The following is a 24,848-nucleotide window of genomic DNA, read 5'->3' as shown; positions in this document are numbered from 1 at the left end:
GCGCAAGTTTTCCAATGAGCGGATTCCTTTCTGTATCTCATCTTAGTAAAAATAATCTTCACTGTATCTGTAAGGCCAACTGCAACGCGCGACCCATCATGTCCGCTCGTGTTCGTTTAGGTCAAAATGGACAGATGACACGGCCCGACGCACGGTCGCATCCGCAAATTTTATCCGTTTCGCGTCTGACCCGCCTCATTTCCGGAGCAACACGTGCACTCGGTTTGCGGCCACACGGACGCCGAACGGACGGGCACATGCTTGATCGTCGTACGTCTCGAGGACGTGTGGCGACCGTCGACCTATCTCCACCGCCCAAAGTCAATGCGCACGAGCAACGGGCTCTGGTTGTCATTCACACGGGTGGAGGGGTCGTCGTCCTTCTTAATGTGGAAGCCGTAGACCGGCCAGTCCACAACTTCCACTTCCTGGCCGGCCTGCCTCCTCGAGCCCCGACACGAGCGAGCAAACCCTAGCCAGTGCCGCCATACCCCCGCTCGTCCACCTTCCTGCCGACGTCATGGGCTGGGATTGGATCAACAGCAAGGGGAAGCACGACCACGAGGCCGGCTCTTCCTCTGTCCGCCGCCGCTCCAGCAGATCCGCGTCGCCCGCACCACCATCTCCGCCCACACCACCTGCCTTTCGGCTCGCGCCGCCGGTGGTTGGCTAGTGCAACAGGATGTACGTCCACGTCGAGGTCTGTCGCCGGTACTGGGAGACGTCCACGCCGCTCCCGTCGGAAGATGTTCATTTGCCAAACAACTGGCATCTCTCCGCGGACCGCGTGCCAATACCAGCGGTGCTGGTGAGCGGTCTGCCCGCCGCGAAGAGATCAACCGTCGCCGCCAACAGCTGCCACTGGATCAGCTGCGGGACTCGAGGTACGCCATTGACTCGCCGCTATGGGACATGTGGTTCCGCGATGAGCATGACCTGCGGCGGCGGTCCTACTTTGCTGGCCAGCTCGCACCACGTCCAGCTCGTGCGGACAGCCCGCCCGAAGCACGCGGCCGTAGGCATGTGCGCAACATCTCGCCGACGTCGTCGCCATCTCCGTCCCCTGCACCGCCGGCACGCATGACCGAGGAGGAGGAGGCCCGGCTTATGAGACGTGTCATGGAGGATTTCATGAACACGCACGACGAGCGGCAATGGGATGGCCTCTTTGTGGCCGGTGACATGGCCATCCCGGAGCTGGACGTCGACGTCAAGGAGGAGGTGCACGAGGAGCAGCCCCTCGCCACGTGGGACCCTCATCTGGTGGGCCAGCGGTGGAGCTGGTCTTGCACGGCGCCGGAAATGGATGACTCGGTGGGAGTCGGCCCATGGTCAGCAACGCCACAACGGTCGCCGGAGCAAAAGCAGGAGCCACGGGAGGAGGTGGTGCAGGCGCCACCGGCGCCTCTGGTCTGGCAGGGGCCGCCATCTCATCTTTGGCAGCCACCTTCCTCGACCTCACCAGCGACGACGACGCGTAGAAGGGCGGCTCCTCGAGACAACGGTGGCCTCACCAGCGACGGCGGCGGCCATTTTTATCTAGTTTTTAAAAGTCTTTTATTAATTTTTAATTTAATTATGAACTATGGTGAATTTGGGTACTACGGCCGTGTGGCCTTTTAATGTTTATATTTATGTTTTCTTATTATTTGCATGTCCATTTAAGTTTTTTTGGTACAAATGCAAGTCCAAAACACACGGACGTTTTGGGGTGAGCGGTGCCGGTTAGGCGCACCGATGGATGCACGACCGCAAATGGACGGCCGTGTCCGTTTTTCTACTTCAAACGGACGAAAAGCGAACAGATCGGGCATCCGTTTGGGGTCGCGCGTTGGAGTTGGCCTAATCAAATCTCAATTTCAGCTCACTTTTGTGGGTTTTTTTTATCATATATAGTGATCTAGTATTTGCCAATAAGGATCTTGAATCTGGAATGTAGAGATTTCGGAAGAAAGTTTGCCAAAAAAAATGTCAAGAAGAATTTCCCATAACACTCCAGATCCTGGTGAGATACGGTTCATGCAACTAACCACCACATTGCTTACATGAATGTAGTACTAGTAGTACTCCCATTTTGGATATGGAGGGCATGGATGCGAGAAGTAGGGCGGGTACCCTGCAGAACGATCCAAGATTTGATTCTTACTCTGACTGGAATATCGACCTTGGAACCCAGCTGCAGATCTGCCTAGCTCTGGCTCTCTGCCTACAAAAGTTATGATGACGGAGCCAACTGAAGTCGCTGTCTGTTGTTCCTTCCTCCATTCCTGTGAGGGCAGTGCGTCATGGCTGGAGACTGATGGGAAGACTGGAAAACAGTACAGACATGCACAACTACACAAGGGAGGAAGAACAAAAGCCTGCTATGGACGTGCACCTTCCCTTGGAATAAATACGAATGCACTGTGATCTTGGGGAGGGTTCGGACGAGTCCCGAGGGAGATCTATTCCCGCGCTCGCCATCCTTAGGGCCTGTTTAGTTCCAAATAAGTGACCAACTTATAAGTCGAAAAGTGGAAAAAGTGATTTATTTTGCCAAACAAACCCGACTTATAAGTCACCCCAACTTATAAGTCATAAGTTGCTCCACCTCAATTTAAAATTTATAAGTCACCCTTTTTGCATGGGTTCCACCACCTACATAATGTTGATTGGTGTGGAAAAGTGTGTCAAGTGATTTATAAGTTAGGTGACAACCAAACAGGCGTGACTTATAAGTCACTAGTTTTAAATCACCTGACTTATAAATCGGGTGACTTATTAAAACCAAACAGGTCCTTCCTTACCATGACGTAGTATGCAGTAACTCAGCCGATGGGTGCTGGACAGGCAACGTACCCTGCTGGCAGTAGCTTTTCTCTAGTCAAATGAAGTCCTACCCGCAGCTGCAGTGAGATGATCAGATGGGCAGACCAGGATTTTTATTACTACTGGAGTAGTACTCCTTCTCTCTCAGTTTAGGGGACGTGCGCGTATTCTCAGGTTGTCAATTTGATCAACTTAATACAAGTCATATATTACAACAACTATACCAATATAAACTGCAGATGTTCTATTTTTAAACGATATAATTTTTGTGTTATATAGTTTATATTATGATGATAAAATTGACAACTTAAATATACACGTAGGACTTGTAAACTGAGACGGAGGAAGTATCTACGTAGAGTATAGACGCACTTGAGCACCTTCAGGATTGCGCGAGTAGCAATACACGGTGTAGATATGGTTTGGGGCTGGTGAACGATGCAACTACACTTGGACTTGGTCGCTTCATTTACTTTTGGAGTTTGGATGGAGTGTAGCAATAGTAGTACTGCCAGGAACCAATGGGTTTGCGTGGGGCAGGCCCTCTTGTTTTCTTTCTTTTTTTTTTGCGAGACAGGCCCTCTTGTTATGTAAAAAACTTAAAAATCACCGCCCTAATCAAACAACAATAATGCTTTCTTTTAGTGTTTTACCTATGATTCGTTTTTTACAACTTTCTGATATTGCTTATTTTCGAGAGAAAAACTTCTGATCTAAAGAACACAAGAAGCGATAGAAATTATATCCATATCCAATATTGCTACTTAGCTCTTTGATTCGTAGGATAGTCAAAACACAGGAATAGGAAAAAATGAAGGATTGAAGTGTCATGCCCACTTAAATCCCATAGGATTAACACAAAGTGTTCGATGCCATAGGAAAAATAAAGAAAGTGAAAAAAGAGGTTGCAGTGGATGCTAAATTGCAATGAAATCTAGTACACATGACTTCATAAAAAATTTCTTATAGAATTCAGTCCTATGAATCAAACAACCAATAAAGAAAAAAAATCCTAAGGATTCTGACCCTTTAAAAATTCTATGAAATTCCTTTGAATCAAAGGAGCCCTAAATAGTCGAGAAAGATATATGAGAGCATCTATAGCCGGATTTGACAAATTCAGCCCCTCAAACGCCCGCGAACGTGCCTGGGCGCGTCCGCGGGCACTGTCGGTCACACCTCAAATTTTCCTTCTCACAACCGGACACCTCAGTTAGCATACCTCAAATACATACAAACTCGTGCAACTACATAAACGATGCATTAAAAAAATGTCCGGCTACTACATCAGGACATGCCATTGGACTACCAAAATTTCACATGTTTAACAGCTATGCAGAAGGCCCTTGCCCTTCACGTCGCCCTTGCCGTCCCTCTCGCGGAAGTAGCGATCGAAAATGCAATAGGGATCGAGCCTGGTCTGCTCATCGTCGGAGCTATTCGACCCGTCGGAGTCCTCCTTCTTATCCTTCGGAGGCAGTCCGGTCATGGCATGGTTCGCCCGACTCTGCTCTCGGGCGAGGGCGCGAGCGTTCCTCCGCTCGCTTCTTTACAATGCGGGCGCCGTCGCATCAGCCGCCTCCGCCTCCGCCATTTGACAGCGAGGCAGGCCTCGGCCACCCTCATCCTCCCCTTCCCACGGCGGGCACACCAGTCCTGGTAGCACTCATACTCCGCGCGGGCCGATGATGGGGAAAGGGAGATCAGAAGGCTCACAGGTGGACCGTGATGATCCAGCCTCGGAGGATCCGAGCGCCCGTTGCGCCGACGCAATGGACCCGCGCCGGATAGATCCCGCCGCCGGTCAGGTGTTGTCCTCCCGGGACCGGCGGAGTGCATTGCGGACGGACATTCCCTCCCCCAACCCGCACATGACGACACTCCAGTCGATGGATCCGGACTGGTGGAGTCAGATCCGCAGCTCGCCATGCCGGAGAAGGCTGGAGATCACTGGACGGGAGTTTGGGTGGCGGAGGGGACTGAAGGGGAGTGGAGTGAAGTGGCTAGGGTTTCTTCCGGGAAGAGGATGGGAAGGAACATATATGGGGTCGGATAGGCCGGGGCTGACGTGGCAGACGCGCCCGGTCACGCTCGGGCCTCCCCATATCCACCTCATATTTGGGCTGGATATGAGAGTTGCCGGTCACTCTGGGCATTTGAGGCCGGTTTGAGGCGTCCGTCTAGGTAGGTTTTTTTTATCGATCAATGACTAGGGGAGCTCCTATTGGGCGTTGTAAGAGCATCTCCAGCCGCGCCCCCCCAACAAGGCCCCCCAGGCGACTTTTCGACCGCCGGTGTCAAAAAATCGGCCCAATCGCGTTCCCAAGGGCCCAATTTTCGCCGGCTCGGGCCGAAATTGCCGCCGGCGGACCCAACCTGAACCCGGCGTGCTGGGGGGCGCTCGGGAGCGCCGGACGAATCGTTTTTGGCGCGAAAGAGCCGTGGGCCCTCCTTGCCAGCGAATCATCTCGCTTCTCGCCACTTCATCATCCTCATCGCCTCGTTTCCCGCGGCGAATCAATGCCAAAGCTGTCGCGTGCTGCCGCGTCGGTCAGCCTCCGCCATTGATGCCTCACGGGCGGCGCAGTGAAGACGAGACGACGCGCGTCCCCTCGCATGCCACGCGTAACGCGGCGACCACGCGTACGCGCGGCGCCTCCGCCTATATAAAGCCGACCCCCAGCGCGCCGGTGGCACACATAGAGTCTCCACCGCCGACGAGCCCTTTCTCCCCCCTTCCTCCCTCTCCTCTCACCGTCTCCAGTTCAAAGAATGGCCGAACGCTTCCCAGGCGGCGGCGAACGGCTTCGGCCACCGCCACCTTCACGAGGACGAAGCTCGGCTCCTCTTCGAGGTCGGGTACCCGATCCCGCCGGACATGCGGGTGCCCGGGGCGTGGAGAATCAGCGCCGGCGGGGTCCGGGTGCCACCACCGCCCACCGGGGTGGCGCGGCGTGCGGCGATCGCGTGTATCCGCGCCTCCCTGCCGCGGGCGGCGAGTAAGGGACCACGCTACGACCCCGACAGCATGCTCTGGGAGCCATACTTCTGGCACCGTCACGCCGAACAGCTCGAGGCCACCAACGGCGTCGTACCCTCCAGCAGGCTCAACTCTGAGGGGCGGTGCCGATGGTGGGGCGTGCCCGGGCGCACGCTGGAGGCCGTCCTCGAGTACATCGAGGGCCGCAACACGCCGAGGGCTGGAGTACCCCGACCCCCCGTCCTCTCGCCGCCGTGGGAGCTCGTGGACGCCGAGGCGCATGGACCCCGGGGCGTCCTCCTCCTCGTTCGGTCGGTCGACTGGCTCCCCCTGCCTCCGCCCCGTCAAGCCGGAGCCCCAGGACACGCCTGTCAGCCGGCGCACCCGCAGCTCCGGCGTCCGCATCGGCAACTCCACCCCCGCCTCTGGCCGCCTCGTCCTCGTCGCGCCCAAGCCGGAGCCCGGCCTACCCCCGGAGTACGAGGAGATAGCCAGGCGTGGCTTCTCCAACGACAATGCCCTACGGTGGGCGCGTGACGACTACCTCCGCGACGAGATGGTCCGGCAGCGCCGGGCCCTGGAGGAGATAGCCGCATGCAAACGTGGGCGCGAGGATGAGCACGGCGTCGTGGTCCTTGACAGCGACGACGACGAGGACGCCCCCGGACCGTCCAACCCGCCGCGCCAACCGGGGGAGGGTTGCAGCAGGGACGGCGGCCGTGGCGGAGGTGACGACGGCGGCGTCGGCGGCGACTACACGCGGTTCTACCGCCTCCTCGGCATGTAGAACTACAAGGGCGGCGGGCGGCGAGGAACGGCGAGGGAGACGATGAGGAGCAGACTAGTAGCGTTTTTTTTTTCTTTTTTGTAAAATATTTTAAATATGAACGAACTCGCCGAAGTTTGGTTTAATTTGCGCCGTGTTTGTGACAAAATTTAAGTTTTAAAAAAAACGTGGACGCCACGACTGGGATGCATCACGCCCCCAGCACACGGTTTAGCGCCGGTGCGTCCCGGGGGCAATTTTAGGCGCCTCCTGGGGGGCCAACAGCTGGAGATGCTCTAAGCGCCTAACTTGACGGCATGGTACGACAGCCACTAGGCCAAGCTCACTTGGTTGTCTACTAACATGAAAAGAGTGCTATTTGATCTGTATAAATTATTTCAGAAAGAAAAATGTTAAATTACAAAAAGAATTAATAAAAATTGAATGAACCACAAATTTAAATAAGGTTCATACAAATCAGGAAAAGTTGGCAAATTTGAGAAAAAAATCATGAATTTGAAACTTTTCATACAAAATTCGAAAAGATCATGAATTTGAAAAGGTTCATGAATTTAGAAATAGTTCATCAAATCTGAAAGAAGTTCATAAATTTTGGAAAAAGTTCATAGAATTTGAAAAAAAAATCTTTGATTTTAGAAAAAGTTCATCAAATTTCGAGAGTAAGTTCATCGATTTTGAAAAAAATAGTTCATAGAATTTTGAAAAATGTACATTGATTTCGAAAAAAATCATTGATCTCATAAAAATGTTCATCTAATTTTAAAAAGTTCATCTAATTTGCAAAAAGTTCATTGGTTTTGAAAAAAGAATCATTGAACTTGCAATTCTTTGTTCATTTTGAAAAAAAGTTTCATCGATTTTTTTAGAAAGTTCACGCATTTAGCGAAAAAAGAATAGAAAAACGAAAAAAGGGGAACAAAACAATTACAAAAAAAGAGAAAGAAGAAAACAAAAAACGGTTTGGGAAGCTTCCCAAAACTGAGGGCTTTGCGAGCTGGAGAAAGAATAAAACAAAGCAAACAATGTTAGTAAGCAAAAGTCATTTGATGGCGTAGTGGTTGGTGCACCCGTGTGTGAAGGGTGAGGTCCTGAGTTTGAATCCAGTGCGCACCCCGTGTTGATGAACACACCATTGCAGAATCTTGACTCGGACCTGTCACTGAGCATCGACAAGGAGGTAATGTAGATTGTGCGTGATGAGGAGAAAAAATTGCTTCAATTGGGAAACATGGAACACTTAATGGATACAACTTGATGCAAGTAAATCAAGACGATACGCCAATGCTCAAATCTTCTCGGTGATCTCATATGGACCATAGTATTTGAGGGATAATTTATGATTGGTGCATCGAATGAGGAATGACTGATGACTGAATATATGGCTATAGTTTCAGAAAAAAAAAATATGTCTTACAATGCAAAGGACCTTTCAGTGTGATGTTTATCAGCTTGTTGGTTCATCCTATGTCGAACTCGAACTAGATGCTAATGAACAGAATCGAGAACCACTACACGCTGGGTCAACCATTCTTGAATGTCCATATGAGCAACATCAGTAGCAGATATTTTGAATGTCCATATGAGCAACATCAGTGGCAGATATACCAAAGTAACGAGGGGCATGTCTATATAAGATCTCAAAAGGAGTTTTGCCCACAACTGAGTGTCAATTAGATTGTACCAAAGCTCACAAAGAGTACAATGATTTAGACCACTGATGCGGATGAGCACTAATAAAACATCGAAGATATCATTCAACATGGTAATTAGCATGTTTTGTCTGACCTTCTGTCTCAGGATGATTGGTTGTGCACTTGTGCTCATTTTCAGTTCAGCACTAGTGGCTTTAGTCATAGCTTGCCAGAAGGTGCTTGTAAATATAGGGTCCCTATATGAAAAATGTACTTGGGCATGTTTTGTAATTTATACACATTATCAATGATACCTAAGCCACCTTCTGAGCATTAAAGGGATGTCACGGGGGAATAAAATGCCCATATTTTGTAAACTTATCAATAACCATTAAAATGCAGTTGCAACGACTAGAGGCAGACAATCCACTAATAAAATCTATTGTAATCATTTCCCAAGCTTGGGTAGGAACAAGTAGTGGACAAAGCAGACCTGGATACGTCCTCTTTCTAGTTTGGCCCGTTGAAAAGTAATGCAACACTTGATCATATCCCTAATGCAAGTTTTCATGCATATCCAACAAAATAAGGAATGGACCCTCCTATAAGTAACAAGGAACCCTGAATGCCCTCACAAAGGACTGTCATGAAAAGCCTTGAATATTTGCATATGTAAATGAGGATTTGCCAACCACAAGCTGCCCTTGTATTTGAGTAATCCATTTTGCAGAAAAACTTTTTTCCTGGAGTTTGGGTTCAAAGAGAATTGTTGTAAAAACTAAAAATCTTGTGCCTTCTGGTCATTAGAGTAAAAATCAACAATGTCCAGAAACCAAGCTAGGGTAGCACTGGACAATGTCAGGATATGTTCAGAAGAAAATGGCATCCTAGAAAGAGCATTAGCTGAAGAATTTGTAGTTCCTTTCTTGCAAGTGGTCTTATGTTGTAGGCCCATTATTCTAGTCAGAGCTTTCTAGTGCCAAGCTAGATGTAAATGTTATTATTCGAGCTAAACTCTTATGGTCAGTTCTGATATCAAATTCTTGCACTTTCAAATAAGACCTCTGTTATTCAATAGCTAATAAAATAGCTAAGTACCCCTTTTCATACACTAACAACTTAGATTCCTAGGACCCAAGGATTTGCTAACATGGTAACATATGCCAGTGGATGTTCATCTTGCATTAGCACAACACTAATTCCCATATCACAGGCATTTGTTTCTACTACAATAGGCTTATTGAAGTCAGGTAAACCAAGAACAAGAGCAAACATCAAGCCTTTCCTAAGAGTTTGGGTGGCAAGTCATGTAAGAAAATTGCACTTTCTTCAGCGGGTTTGTTAAAGGTTTCTATAGTAACCAATGATACCCAGAAATGCTCTCACTTCCTTTGTGTTAACTGGTGTAGTCCATTGAGCAATTATCATAACCATATAGTTTATATTTATATCTCTACAATATAAACCTAATTTGAATTAAGCTTAGGGTTTAACTATAAGTGTGTTGTGGGTGATTCCAAAATTAGTAGAATAAATTTAGCAGCTTCCAAAAAATATTGGAAGATTAGATATAGGTTTATAAAAGATTCACCGGGTGAAATCCCTCAATTTAAATAGACAAAATCTATTCATTTTATGAATTGCAATTTAATTAAAATACAATCCTTGCATTCTTTTAAAATTTGGGAGGGTCCTCATATTAAATATGAGGCTCTATGAATATTTAGGGTTTGGAAAGGGTATTTTGAACATTTGGCAAAATTTAGGGTTTTGTCCCTTTAGGAAAAAAAGGTGAGGATTGCAATTATCCTCATTTTTCATATTATAATGAGATGAAAATGATACTTATGAGATGCCTATGATGCACAAAATCAATTCCTAAGCATAGTGCTAGTCCTGGTTGTTACATCGCTGAAGGCCTATATTTTTGTTAAGATGCTTCAGTGAATAGCCTACTGTTGTTTCAAGATCGTGCTATGTCTTGCTCGTTTTGCCTGCTGAAGGCATGTGTTTCGGCAAGATGTTTCAAGGACATGTCTACTGTTGTTTCAGGATTGTGCTAATTGATTCGTACCGTGTGATTGTCTAGCTTCTTTCTGAAGTTGCCATGTTGGTTCATCACATTCATGCACAACAAGATACCCAAACTCTGCAAAACACATGAATAGGATAGCAACATATAAACAGAGGACGGGAAAACACGAGTTTCATAGAAACTCAATTCCCCAAATATTGGTTCATTCACAGGAGTAGAAAACACATTCAAAATTGAAGTCCCAACCACATGAAAATGCTGTCTAGCCATAGATTCTACCACCAAACTCAAAATAACCATGAAGCCGTCTAGTCTAAAATTCCCCCCTTTGAGATAAAAAAGAAGAGCTAACATCCCACTAGGCTAAGATTCCGGAACACTGAGGGGGAACTCAATGTGTGCAGGAGGCACTGAAGCATCGCTCTCATCATCACTCAGCATTTACTAGACTGACTTTGACATCACTAGCAAAGGATGCAACCTTCAACTCCAAATATGTGAATCTCTCATCCACCTTCCCAAATGCATCTTGCCGGAGCAAGGACACCAGCCTTTGGAAATTATTTACATACATACATGAGCGCGCAATCCAAATCCAGCCGGTCCTGGAAGTTGGGACTACTCCTAACTCATTCCTAAACAAAATTTATCTGAACTATTGGGGGCTGCGTGGTCCCTCAGAGGCTTCGAGCCGCATACCACTTGTTGATTCCTATATTTTGAAGTGCTTGTATCCATAGTCGGAGCTCGTCATGCCTTCCTCCCAGTCGCCCAATTTTCTGCCACCAAAAACAACCTGTTTGATGCCCAAATGTCTGCAGTGTTTGCCAAACCAACAGACCGGGTGAGTTACAGTCACTATGATGGTTAAATCTGGAGAACTGTGCAATCACAATTCGTAATCTATATTATGCGTTATGAAATGATGCTACTTAGGAGGGTTTTCAAAGCAGAAATTATAGAGCTAGCAAACTATAAATGAAACAAAAAGCTACTAGTTTGGTTATACAATTATCTTCGTCTCACAATTGGGGTTCAGCTAATATATGGTTACAGAGTTAAGGTGCCAGTGCCAATTTATCTCCACAATCTAATTGAAAACCATCATCTGAGATGATACTTCCTCCAAGCTAAACTGCTACTGTATTGTACTACGTCAGTGAGAGATGCCTTACTCTGAGCTTAATTGTGTAAGACAGTTCAGTAGTACATCCAATCCAAGATGATCTGAAGTCCCAAGGTCCACCCTGAAATAAATAGAAGATGATTTCCAGAATAGCATACACCACTTTAAAAGGCTTCAAACTTACTGAATGTTTCCAATCCTTACCACACTCTGCCCCAACTGTCTTGAAACTCGACATCACTGATATCGTGGAAAGATGAAGGCATTACAGCAGAAGCTTCCTCAGAATCGTACGAAGGGTCAAAGTCCAGCATTGAGTTGGCCAGCTGAGATCAAATTTTACAAAATCACAACTCTAAATGAGCAAGGGAAAAACATAAATATCATAGAACAGCAGAAGAAGCATGCAAGCTTTACATACATAAACTTCAATGGCCACATAGATGTTGTAACCAGATGATAAAGAATAGCTGAATAGGTAAACGCTACTATAAGAGGTAAAACATTTTTCTTTATTCTAATATCTTGGCCTGTGTGACTGTGAGTAGAGTTTGCAACACTTTTTAGGTGCCAAGTTAAACCATGCCAAAGATGGTTCACAAATTACATAGAGAAACAAAAAGGGGTAGTTCACAGATCACAACAGTGTGCATTTTTTTTTCAAAATTTAGAAGACACCAAATATAATGTGCAAACTATTTCGTATTTCCAAAAAGCTCGGAGGGTTTCTCTTAGAACTGATGCACAGTATTATCTTTCAGTTATTGATTTGGTTCATGAGTGGAGGAATCCAACTGGAAATGAGAATAAAAAACATGGCTGCAATATAGGATTCAAATATCAAACAAGTCCAACCTGCAAATTTGAAGAGTTGAAAGCTCCTAGCCTTCCCATGACATACCAAGCCTGAATAACCTGTGAAGAAACAGTTGCCGTCAAGACAGGGTGGTGGCTTTCTACCATGAGAATCCAAAGAAAAAATATACAATGTCACATTACACCGCCAAGAAGGTCAACATCTCGATCAGTTGGTTCTCCAAAGAGTTCAAACCAGATGAAAGCATTTAACGGGTTGAAGCTGCAAGGATACAAAGATAAATGAGATTCAGACTTCATAAGACTCCACATCTTTGAACTTGGAAACTTTCCTATTGCTTTCACTGCTATCATCATATCAACCGTCGGTGTACTCCCCTCAAAAAAAGAAGAAATTAACCGTCTGTGCAATGTTGATGTCAGCTTAGCTGTTACATTGTTGATTATGCATTAGAGTGGCCCAGATTCAGATTGTTGCCTCAGTTTGAAAAATGGGAAATACTGCATTGAAAGCAGAAGTTGTTTTGGATTATGGATGTTTCTGGAGATGTTGTGTCATTATTATTTCACTAAAAAAGAATTTCAGTTATATCAAAGAATCATGGATACAGAGAGAGCAAATCGATGTTTGGCAACGAGTGCTACTACTGAAGTACTGATTGAAGCTGTCCAGAATCACTTTCATCTATCATACATGCCAAGAAGATAAAAAATACATGCGTGTTCATCATCTACGCGACAACTCACTCTCGGAAGCTGACTTTGAACGCAGCGACGGAGCCCGTCTTGGGTCTGTTGAACCCCTCCCTGCCTTTGGCACGCACCCTCTCTTGTATCTGCACAGCAAGCACGCAAACCTCTATAATTTCAGTACAGCAGATGCACTGCACTTTGAGGCCCCAAGAATCAAAACCCCGGTTATTTATTTTCACAGGAAAACGCACCCTCTGCTTCATGAGCTCCGGGTTCCCGATACTGTCGCCGAGGATGGCGCGCATCTCCTCGTCGTCCCTGCAGGCGTTCTCCAGGACCCTAAACCACCACAGCAACCACCAGTGAGCTAGCTAGCTAACTGAGCAGAGGGTTCATACATTCATTTCAACAGCCGGGATCCAAACACACACGGTCCATACGTACATACATACAGTAGCAAAGCAGAGGGGTTCAGAAAGGAGGCGACGGGGGGAGATGGCCGACGGACCTGGCCCAGCCGGGGTAGGTGTGCTCGCGGTCGTACTCGCGGCGGCGCCGCTCCTCCCGCACCCTGGCCAGCCGCCGGTCCCTGGCCGACGTGCCGGACGCCGCCGACACTGCCGCCGCACCGTCGCCCCTCCCGCCGGCAGCGGTGGCGATGGCGCGGCGGAGGTGGAGGCGAGGCGAAGGCGGGAGCCGGGAGGGGAACAGGGTTTTAGCTGCTGGAGCTAGCAGCGGCATGGTTACTGCGAGGTGAGCGCGCGGCATGGCCACCACCTTATCTTCTTCTTCCTGTAGCTAAAGAAGTAACTCCAGTGGGTCAATACTGCACTTCTGTCACTTGGGTTGGGCTGCTTGGCCCGGCCCAGTTGTCAAACAGGCCCAAAGCCACACAAATCTGTTTTTCAATTCTTTTCTTTTTACTAACTGAATAGCAAAACAGGATAGAAGTTTTGTCATCTACTCAGAAAAACATCCACTTTTCAAATATATATTCTCAGAAAGGCAAATGGATGGATCCACCCAGAAGAGAACAGGCCAAATGTAGTCTAAGCATCTGGGTTTTATTTGCCTATTTGTCGCTACCTTGTTGAGCTCAGAAAATAGATAAGCATGCGCATTGCTTCCTTTTCCCTAAACAGAATTTGGTATCAAAGATACATAACTGAGTAAACATATTCTAACTGAAACAAAAAACAAAAAAACAGATTGCGCTGTGAATCCCTAGCGAAACCAAAGTATCAAACATGTTCTGCTTCTACCCGCACAGCAAGGTGCTTTCACCACCTCAACTGTCCTCTTGCTGCCATACATTGGGTATGCTTCTGTTGACCAGGTTCATGCACGCGACATGGATATGCGAGGAGCATAGCTCGCAACCTTCAGCGCCAACAAGATGCGGTGCCAATTCACAGGGCACCTGAAAACAATTTTAGACACGCAGTAAATACACAAGATTGATATAAGTAAACCAACACAGAACAGAGGGATGTCGCGAATTACCAGAGTGTGTTTCATACCCTTTCACGAGGGGGGCATATGGTAATGATACATGAAACTGCCACAAGTGTATAAGCCCCCTGAGTTCTCATTTCACAGACGCCGGCAAGCCCGGCCTTGAAACAGGAGCATGCCCCTCGTTCTCAACTGCAGGATTCAATGATTTCAGCCTTGCTTGGTGCATCAGTTTGTACACACTCTTCCCAATCAGGCCTCTCTCGATGGCATGAACCCAGAACATGTTCAGTGTCTCCTTCTCGTCCCCATAAGAAGTGCATAGACAGTTGTAGATCTGGGGCGTCACGGACAGCTGCTTCTTTGCCATGTCATTCAATGTGTCGGAAGCAGCAGCCAGCTTTCCTGCGGTCAGCTGTGCGTATGCAAGTGTGGCATACACCAGACAGTCAGCTTCTAGACCTTTGCCTTGCATCTGGTCAAGTACTTTTTGTGCAAGATCAACCAGCCCCTTCTTGCAGAGCCTTCGGATCAGAGACCTGTACACTGATTTATCTGGTGGAAGGCCTCTTTTCATAAGTTCATCAGGAAGGAGTAGCACTGCATCTGCATTATTCTTCTTGTAGAAGCCATCAACGAGCCATGAAAATACACTATAATTGGGTGAAAATCCTGCATACAGATAAACCAAACATCATCAGTAGAGACTAATATGCCTACGTAACCAGTGAAGTGATGTAAAGAGTTAGTCTAATTGCATACTGACTGTTTTCTATTGTAACATAAGGATCACACGCCACTCAAAGCACTGCTGGGTGGTTAGACATTAAATCCTTCAGTCTTTAGTCCTTACCGGGCTAATACTACTGATTTAAACCGCAAAATAAGACAAATTTGGAGTACCTGCACCCATCATCTCAAACAAGGCCTCTTTGGCCTCATCTAGCTGCTTGGCCTTGCTGAATCCATGGATGAGAGCCTTGTAAGTGAACTGATCCAACTGCAAGCCTGACTCCATCATCCTCGTCTTGACCTTGCATGCCGATGGCATGTCCCCCTTCTTGGAGTATGAGTTGATCAACGTGTTGCACGTCACATGGTCAGCCTTCACCTTCCTCTCATCCATTTCGCTAAGCAACCCGTTCACTTCCTTCATCTCGCCATCCTCACAGAGCTTCCTAATGATCGCGTTGTACATAGCCACACCCGGTAACATCCCCCTTGCCTCCATCGCCCCTCGCAGTTTCATCGCTTCCCCCACATCACCCGCCCGGCAATACCCATCCACAAGCGTGGTGTACGTCACCGTGTCCGGCTCTACGCCTGCCGCCACCATGTCTCTATGGAGCTGGGCTGCCTCCTTCATCCTCCCCTCCTTGCACATCCCGTGGATCACGGTGTTCCAGGTGACGATGTCCGCCTCGACACCGTCGTTCGCCATCCGGTCCCGCACGCACATCGCCTCGTACTGCATCCCCTTCCTGACATACAGCGCGATGGCGGTGTTAAAGGAGAAGAGGTCCAGCGGGATGCCGGCGGCATCCATCTTCGTCATCAGCGCCTCGGCGCGCAGGGCGTCCCCGGCCTTGAGGCACACGTGCAGCATGGCGTTGTAGACGTGCGTGTTCATGGCGACCCCGGCCAGGCCCATTTCGTCGAACACCCTGCGCGCGGTGGCCGTCATCCGGGCCCTGGCGAGCGAGGTGAGGAGCGCGGTGCAGGCGTGGGCGTCGGGCGCGAGGCGCGCCGCGCGCATGTGGTCGAAGACCCGGACGGCGTCCCCGGCGCGGCCGCCCTGGGCGAGCGCGAGGAGGAGCCAGCTCGGGACGTGGGGCTCGGCGAGGAGCGAGGGGAGGATGAGCGGGGAGGAGAGCGGGTGGCGGAGGGAGAGGTCGCGCAGGAGGGAGCGGGCGACGGGGTGGTGGCGCGGGTGCGCGGCGAGGAGGCGGACGAGGGCGAGGGAGGCGTCGAGCGGGTGCGGGGGCGGCAGCGCGCGGAAGAATGAGAGGGCCGCGGAGGGCAGCGGGGAGAGGCGGCCGAGGACGGCGGCGAGGAGGGACGGGTCGGCGGCGAGGAGGTGGGCGTGCGGCTTGAAGGAGCATTTGATGACGGCGGCGCAGATGGCGCGCGGGAGGTCGACGCCGGCGTGCGGCGGCATCGGACCGCCACGAGGAAGTGAGGGGGGGATTTTGATTTTTAGGCAACTCTACTGTCAACTCTAGCGCATGCCCTTTTCAGAGAGACTTGCAAAATTCTCTATACCCATCTCATTCTCTAAAACCCCTCAAAAAATATATTTCATTCTCTAAAAGAATGTAGAGCACTTCTTCGCCACGCTGTTTTTCACTCATGGGATTGTCTTTTTTCTCTATATATCGGGTTATTGCGGTTGTTTGTTTCATTTGGTTTTATATTATCTGTGTTGGCAGGGCCGTACCTAGAAAATTGAGGCCCCGGAGCGAAATCACAATTTAGGCCTCATGTATAAGAAAGTCAAGTAGACAACTAAAACAATATTTTTATTAGTTACTGCGATAGTACAGACTTCTCAGGGAATTTCAACTACAAGAGAAAAAATTTAGAATTTTAAGCTACAGTTTCATCTTAATTCGCCAGCCGCCAGCGCGGAGTCCGCGAGTCATGGTCTCAAGGAACAGGTGAATTTGATTCTTCTTCAGTCTTCTCGAATTCTCCGTGAGAGATTTGAGTCGGGCTATGGGCCTGTTGATCCGTTGGGGCTTGATGGATTAATTGAACGTGCGTTGGGATAGAGGATCCATGTTGACTAGTAGCATCATTTGCACCGGGCGGACCACATATGTTCCATGCATCGGAAAATATCTCAGTGCATCTTGAGATTTGGTGTTGTCGATGGCGCCCACTTCACAGCTAAAATCATCGTCCTCTAATGAACAAGTAAATTACAAAAAGAAAAATGAAATCCAGGTAGGACTCGTCACATGACTATATTATATGACAAGTTTTCATATTCAAATTAGAAACATACATGTAAAATTCATTTTCTCGAACACGCACAAGAGTGCGTATCATATATTAAAGGAGGGAGAAAAGGGTACAGAAACCCAGCCACTTTGGATAGGAGCATATATTACATGGTAGTCCACCCACAATTGGGCCAGTCACATGATTTAGAGAACTACTCCAGATTAACCCACCTAGACCGTACATGTAAAATTTACATGTACGGTAAACAAAACATATGGCTGGTTCAAGCGACTACCATGAACCGTGCATGTAAATCAGTAAATGTATGGTGAACAAAAAAAATGTTAGTCATGTATTTATAATTTTTGCCTAAAAAATTTATTTTATAATTTTGTGTCGCGTACATTTACAAAGTGTTCAACATATATTTGAAAAATATTCATACTATTCTTAAAAATTGAATAACTGCATATTTAGAACAATTTACACCGTGTAACTAGCAATTGTTTAGCATGTATTTTTAGAAGTGTTCATAGTGTATTTTAGTAATATGTGACCAAATTTTCAAAATTGCATGATTTGCTATAAATACGTGAATACTTTTATTCTTGCAATACATGACCGTCTTTTCACTTTATATCTATAATACTAATTATCTTCAGAAATTTTGTGTGGGAAAGAAATTTTTTCACGCACATTTTTTCCTTTTTGAATCGTGCACACATACACGTGTGGTGTGCTACCAGAAATAGAAACAGCGCCAACTGAAAAAACAGAAACAAGTATGGTGAATGACGGGGCGTAAAGGGCACGCAGGCGGTGAATCAGGTTGTAAGTAGGGGTGCAGAGCGGTGCCCGACCCGTCCCGCATCATCCCTTCATTACGAGAGTTTAGAGCTGTCAGTTTATTTTGAACTAACTTACCATGTTATGCGGGACTAGCGGGACCCGCATCTGCATCCCTAGTTGTAAGTGAAAGTCTGCTTTTTTACGATCATATGGTGAGCTAGTTAGCGTAGCAGCTAGGCGCTGACTAGGCAACTAGTGTGCCAGCCAAGCAGATGTGCAACACAGCAAACAGAAACGAAATGTAAGCGAGCCGTTCGTACCAGCTTAAATGCGCCCAGGCAGCACATAATGTTCGTGCAATCATACAACCCACCGGCAGCCCATGTAGACAGCTAACACTACCCCATGGCACTGTATTTTCTGCTGACTAGCGCGAGTATACAACAGAAAATCCACGATGCGCACATCCCAAAGGGCGAACAGCTGGCTGAGATTCCGAGCTCCATGTCGCTCGTCCACCAAAACGCCCCTCTCCTATATATACCCCTCAAAAGTATATTAATCTCTATTTATATAGTACTTGCGCAAAAATTTGGGGCTTCGATTTTTGGGGGCCCTGTGCAATGGCTCCACTTGCACCTGTGCATGTACGGGACTGTGTGTTGGCTTGGGAATTAGTTATTTTTTGATGATGTTATTTTTTTCGTTCGTATGTCGTGATGAGTGCTGCTAGAGACGGTATTTGTTTGAAAGGAGAGTGAAGTTGTTCGATGTGTAGTTGTGGTGCCCTTACACATTTTGGTTTCGGTGTCAGTCAATGATCGTGGCGTGAGCCCCTTGGGAGCTTTTATTCCATGTTGAAACCATGGAACTGCCACCGTAACGTCCATACACGTCAGTCAGCTAAGCTAATGCTCACTTAGTTCGGCTCTCTGTCCACTCGCTCGCATAGGAATTACTTTTTCTCGCTCCACTGCTATCTCATAAAAAGCTGGTTAACATTTTATTTTTAAAAACTTATTAAATAAAAATATTTTTTATGGATTTTAAAAATGCTACAAAATTAAAAGCATGATTTTTTAATCACAAATTTAAAAAAATCATGAATTTATAAATATTTGCACATTTGAAATAACTTTGCAAATCTTAAAAATATTCACAATCTTTTAATACTCCTGAACTTTAAAAATATTCATGTATTTTGAAAAGAAACATGAATTTAAAAAATATTCAAGAATTTTAAAAATGTTCACATTTTTTAAAATGTTCATGAATTAAAATGTGAATAATAAAATTAAAAATAGAAAGAGAAGATAAACCAAAAAAAACATGAACCCTCAACCAACGACAAACACCGTTACAGACGGGCCCAATGAGCCCTACAACCTTCGACGCATCAGAAGACTTTAATCAATCTAGGGAGCTTAATATGTTAATTAATTAATGGATGGATGTATGTAACGCCCTCGATGCGGCTATATCTCCCACGTGTCGAAGCACGACTTAGAGGCATAACCGCATTGAAAGCAATGTCGCAAGTGAGGTAATCTTCGCAAACAACCCATGTAATACAATAAGGGAAAAGAGATACATAGTTAGCTTACAATCGCCACTTCACACAATTACATGAACAAAGCATTACATCATCCAGATACAAACAAGGTCCGGCTACGAAACCAAAATAGAAGAAGACTACCCCAAATGCTACACAGATCCCCGATCGTCCCAACTGGGCTCCACTACTGATCGACTAGAACGAAACAACATAAAGGACAAGATCTTCAACGAGCTCCTCCTTGAGCTTGGTTGCGTCACCTGCTCGGTAACATCGGCACCTGCAAACTGGTTTTGGAAGTATCTGTGGGTCATGGGGACTCAGCAATCTCACACCCTCGCGATCAAGACTGTTTAAGCTTATGGGTAAGGTAAAAGGTATGAGGTGAAGCTGCAGCAAACGACTAGCATATATGGTGCTAACATACACAAATGAGAGCGAGAAGAGAAGGCAAAAGCACGGTCGGACAACTATGATCAAGAAGTGATCCTAGAACAACCTACATCAAACCTTACTCCAACACCGTGTTCACTTCGCGGACACCACCGGAAAGAGACCATCACGGTTACATAGGCGGTTGATGTATTTTAATTAAGGTCAACTTCAGGTTTTCTATAACCGGACATTAAAAAATTCCCATCTACCCATAACCGCGGGCATGGCTTTCGAAAGTTCAAATCCCTGCAGGGGTGTCCCAACTTAGCCCATCACAAGCTCTCACGGTCAAGAAGGATATTCCTTCTCCCAAGACAATCCGATCAGGCTCGGCATCCAGGTTACAAGACATCCTCGACAATGGTAAAACAAGTCCAGCAACACCGCCCGAATGTGCCGACAAATCCCGATAGGAGCTACACATATCTCATTCTCAGGGCATACTCAGATGAGCGCTCCATACAACTAAAACCAAACCTCGAGTTTCCCTGAGGGGGCGCTGCACAGGGCTCTAGTTTGGACCAACACTCAGAGGAGCACTGGCCCGGGGGTTTAAATAAAGATGACCCTTGAGTCTGCAGAACCCAAGAGAAAGAAAAGGCTAGGTGACGAATGGTAAAACCAATGTTGGGCATTACTGGAGGAGTTTTATTCAAGGCGAACTGTCAAGAGATTCCCATTATAACCCAACCGCGTAAGGAACGCAAAATCCGGGAACATAACACCGATATGACGGAAACTAGGGCGGCAAGAGTGGAACAAAACACTAGGCATAAGGCTGAGCCTTCCACCCTTTACCAAGTATATAGATGCATTAATTAAATAAGAGATATTGTGATATCCCAACAAAATATCCATGTTCCAACAAGGAACCAAATTCAATCTTCACCTGCAACTAACAACGCTATAAGAGGGGCTGAGCAAAGCGGTAACATAGCCAAACAACGGTTTGCTAGGACAAGGTGGGTTAGAGGCTTGGTTCAACAATATGGGAGGCATGGTAAGCAAGTGGTAGGTATCGCAGCATAGGCATAGCAAAAGAGCGAGCAACTAGCAAGCAAAGATAAAAGTGATTTCGAGGGTATGGTCATCTTGACTGAAATCCCGCAAGGAAGAAGAACGAGTCCACGAAGAAGACAAACGGACGTAGTCGAACGGGTCCTCACAAACGCGACGTTATCGGAACCAACCCGAAGAAGCAACACCGGAAAGAAGCACACAACATAGTAAACAACCAACACATGAACATGGCATGATGCACAATCAAGTATGATGCATGTCCGGTTTAAAGAGGCATGGCATGGCAAAGTGCACAAACAACCCTACAAATTAAGTGGAGCTCAATATGCAACTCGGTTGCATATTGACGAAACACCACGTTCCATTATTTAGTTCACTCTCGTTATGTACCCAACAATATTAAATGTTCTTAACATGGCAAGGGGTGAAACACAACAAAACTACCTATCTAGGCAAGTTTAAATGAGGCCGGAAACAACGAACAACAATTCCGGAAACTCCTCATGAGCATATTATAGATTTGGTACTGTTCTGCCCTAAACCATATTTTAGAGTTGTTAAACATGCAAAGTGATTCCACCATAATAAACTAGACACTCTTCCACCCCATTTACATATAAAGTTTATTAAAATCGGAGCTACGGTTATTTAGTTATGAATTAAAGCATTTTAGCATGGCATAGGAGCAAATTTAAACAAACAACATTTTTAACATTTTTAACATTTTTAACATGGTTGAAAAAGACATATTATGAAACTAGATGAGAAACTAAGCATTTTACACATTAAGTTTGTTTAAATCCGATGCACGGTTTGTGAGTTATTAAATGCATGATGTATGAGGGCTTTTCTGTAAAACTGGATCTCTGAAATAAAAGGGAAATCGTTCTAGAGAAAAAAACATGAAACGGGTCGTAACTGTTGGCCCAACAGAGCACAGAGGTCTGAAAGGGGGGTCTCACCATGGGCCAAGCCCAGCTAGCGAGGGGCGTTGGGCATTGCGTGACCCATGAGTTGGCGCTGGACGGACATGGGCCGACTGGGTCAACGGGCACCAGCGAGCGCCTCCCAGCCCGAAGCTGGGGACGAGGCGTAGCTATACCCGGCTGCCGGCGATGTTGGGCAAGGCGGCGCAAGGCTTGACGTCGGGGAGGAGCAGAGGAGGCCCATGAGGTGCGGATCCGGACGGGATCCGTCCGTTTCCGGCCGCAGTGGTGGAGATCCGGCGATGGCGAGCTCGGCTCGCACTCAACCATGGCATCGGTGGCTCCTGTAGAACGGGAAAGAGGGAGACGTGAGAGGAGGGAGGAGAAGGAGATAGACAGGGAAGTAGGAGCGGGGCGGCGGGGTCCGGCCTGGTGCTCGTCGGCAGGAGCAAGTCCGGCGAGGTCCGCGGGGTGACGGGGCAGAGCGGCGGAGGAGCTCGGATCGGGATCTCCCTCTCCCGATCTGGAGCTCGGGGAGCAGGGGCGGTGCGGTGCGGGCCTCAGAGCCCAGATCGGGGCCCGGGCGGGCCTGGCGGCGCGGGGCGATAGGAACGGGGCAGGGAGGCCACGTGGCACGCCCTGGATGGCCAGGTGCGGTGGTTGCAGCGGCGCAGGCCAATGGGGGCTCGCCAAGTGGTGCTGGTGAGGTGGCTGGCGCCGGATTTGGAGGGGGAAGGCGGCTGGTGGCATGGAATTTGAGGAGGGAGGCGGCAGGGAGGTAGGGGAAGGGCTAGGTTGCCAAATATGGAAGGGGGTTGTCCATATATAGGCAGGGATGGCTAGGGTTTGGGTTTAGGGGGGGTAGGAGCGTTTCGGAGCCTCCGATCGCGATCTGACGGTCCGGAACGGAGGGGGGTTTAGGTGGGCTGTAGGTGGGTTGTGAAAAGATGTTGGACTGAGATGGGAGGAGAGGAGTGCAGCCTGGCAACTGTTTCCGGAGACCGAAACCGTCCGACGTTTAGACCGACTATAATGTCGCTATAGTTATCTGTTGGGGCATCAAACGAACTCCGAATGCGATGAAACTTGGCAGGCGGTATACCTACACTATAACACGACCGCACGCCAACTCTCATCCCATTCCGAGAACATTTTCCAGCCACTTATAAAATACTATTTCGGACATGCCGCGGGCGCGTGCAAGTGTGGTCGACTCAGAACGAACAACGAAAAGAACGAGGAGACCGGGACGGATGCAAGTTTTGAAAACATGATGATGCAATACACATGATGACACGATGAAATGCAACACGCAAGCAAATGGCATGGCAACGACAGCGAATAACTGGAAGACACCTGGCGCATCGGTCTCGGGGCGTTACAATGTAGCCCCCATTTTTAGAGGTATCCAAATTATCAGAAAATCGATGTTGAACTCCATCTCTGACTCGGAATATTGAATAGATAAATAAACACATTGCACAAACAAAGAACACCAACATTTATGGAAAGAAACTTATATAGTTTCGCTAAAGCACATCACATCTAATCCTATGTCATTGATCTTACGCGGAGATTTGTGTGGGTATTTTCTTTCCCCCTTTTTTAATGCTTGATTGAGTCACTTAGATGCACAGTAATTATGTCACATCTAGATGTGCCCTAGATAAACCAAAACTTGTAAGCTCTTTGTTATATTCCCTTTATAATGTTTTTTTCTTGTGAGCTCAAATCAACTTATGTATAGAAACTCTCCATCTCATGGCCTTTTATAGCGTAGCCCACTTGAAGCATTTTAGTAATAAGCTCACATTAACCTTTTGACATTTTACTAATGACATTACTTATTATTTGTATGACTCGTAGAGATCAATTGAGTAGCATTGCATAGATTAATGTTGCATAACACTCCTCGTTCAGGGAGTCTTCCTTCAATTACTTGTTACGTAGCCACCAAGTACTCTTCTAGAGTTCATGAGGGTAGAAGAATATAGGAGCTACTCCATCCGTTCACAAATGTAAATATGTTTTGAATATTTTAATATGGAGTACAATACATCTGAATCAGAAGAAAAACCATCTTATAATATTGAGCGGAGGGAGTATATGCCTAGTGAGCTTGCTTATTGACATAACTCATTTGCACTCGTTCTTTCAAAAACAAAACCTATTTGTATTTGTGCAACACAAAGTAACATTATCATCGCATATAATTGTGGGGGTGTTGACGGTATTGAGTCCACGTGGCTTCTGAATGTGATTAGTAATCCGTCGCTATGTGGGCCTGCTTACATGATCGCCAAGAAATTGATGTTCCACTATAGAGAAACACAAATCCAGTTAGCGATCTACCCATCATAGTCAAGTCTCGGTTCTTCTGGTAAAACAATCCAAGATCACGAGTACCTTGGAGGCATGTATATATGGTTTTGATATACTATCCCAATGCGTTCAAGTTGGGGGTTGCATTATACATTGGCTATGCGGGTTTACAGCGGTCATAATGTCAGGCCTAGTGCAATTTGTCTCTAAAATCCTCCATTATTTAAGATCTACATGCATCTTCATCAATGTTAAGGGATCTTACAACCATGGGTTCTTTAAGAGGGTGAGACTTGGCCATATTAAATATTTAAAGAACCCTCTGTATATGCAGACTAGGGAACAAGAACTCCTCCAAGAAGTTTCTCAAGTCGTAAGCCTAAGCAGAGCCTGGTTTTGGAAGTCTTTCATCTCAAAACTCCATCTAGAGCTAACTTCCTTTATGTCCTTTGTGTTGCCGGTGATATTTCAGATGATCGATATAGACTGGGATATTAACGGGGAGTTGATGGAGATACTCTAAT

At 46.9% G+C, this 24,848-nt stretch overlaps 2 protein-coding genes across 3 annotated transcripts; both read right to left on the bottom strand.

Moving 5' to 3' along the window:
* Positions 1–10,427: 10,427 nt before the first annotated feature.
* Positions 10,428–13,687, bottom strand: LOC123128854 (uncharacterized). The gene is made up of 8 exons (XM_044548962.1): positions 13,385–13,687; positions 13,128–13,215; positions 12,931–13,019; positions 12,367–12,445; positions 12,223–12,282; positions 11,572–11,693; positions 11,417–11,488; positions 10,428–11,056 (listed from the first exon to the last, which is right to left on the bottom strand). Exons 1-8 carry the CDS (start codon positions 13,642–13,644, stop codon positions 10,954–10,956), a joined length of 873 nt encoding a protein of 290 aa, XP_044404897.1. The 5' UTR covers positions 13,645–13,687; the 3' UTR covers positions 10,428–10,953.
* A 234-nt stretch (positions 13,688–13,921) lies between these two features.
* LOC123128853 (pentatricopeptide repeat-containing protein At5g38730) lies at positions 13,922–16,542 on the bottom strand. 2 transcript variants are annotated; one of them, XM_044548959.1, is made up of 3 exons: positions 15,235–16,542; positions 14,380–15,003; positions 13,922–14,296 (listed from the first exon to the last, which is right to left on the bottom strand). In XM_044548959.1, exons 1-2 carry the CDS (start codon positions 16,487–16,489, stop codon positions 14,465–14,467), a joined length of 1,794 nt encoding a protein of 597 aa, XP_044404894.1. In that variant the 5' UTR covers positions 16,490–16,542; the 3' UTR covers positions 13,922–14,296; positions 14,380–14,464. The 2 variants fall into 2 exon arrangements, with proteins under 2 accessions (XP_044404894.1, XP_044404896.1); XM_044548961.1 differs by having other exon boundaries at positions 14,397–15,003.
* Between the last annotated feature and the right edge of the window lie 8,306 nt (positions 16,543–24,848).

Source organism: Triticum aestivum, chromosome 6A, assembly GCF_018294505.1.
Source record: "Triticum aestivum cultivar Chinese Spring chromosome 6A, IWGSC CS RefSeq v2.1, whole genome shotgun sequence".
NCBI classification, from domain to species: domain Eukaryota; kingdom Viridiplantae; phylum Streptophyta; class Magnoliopsida; order Poales; family Poaceae; genus Triticum; species Triticum aestivum.
This window is presented reverse-complemented; position numbering and strand designations above follow the sequence as displayed.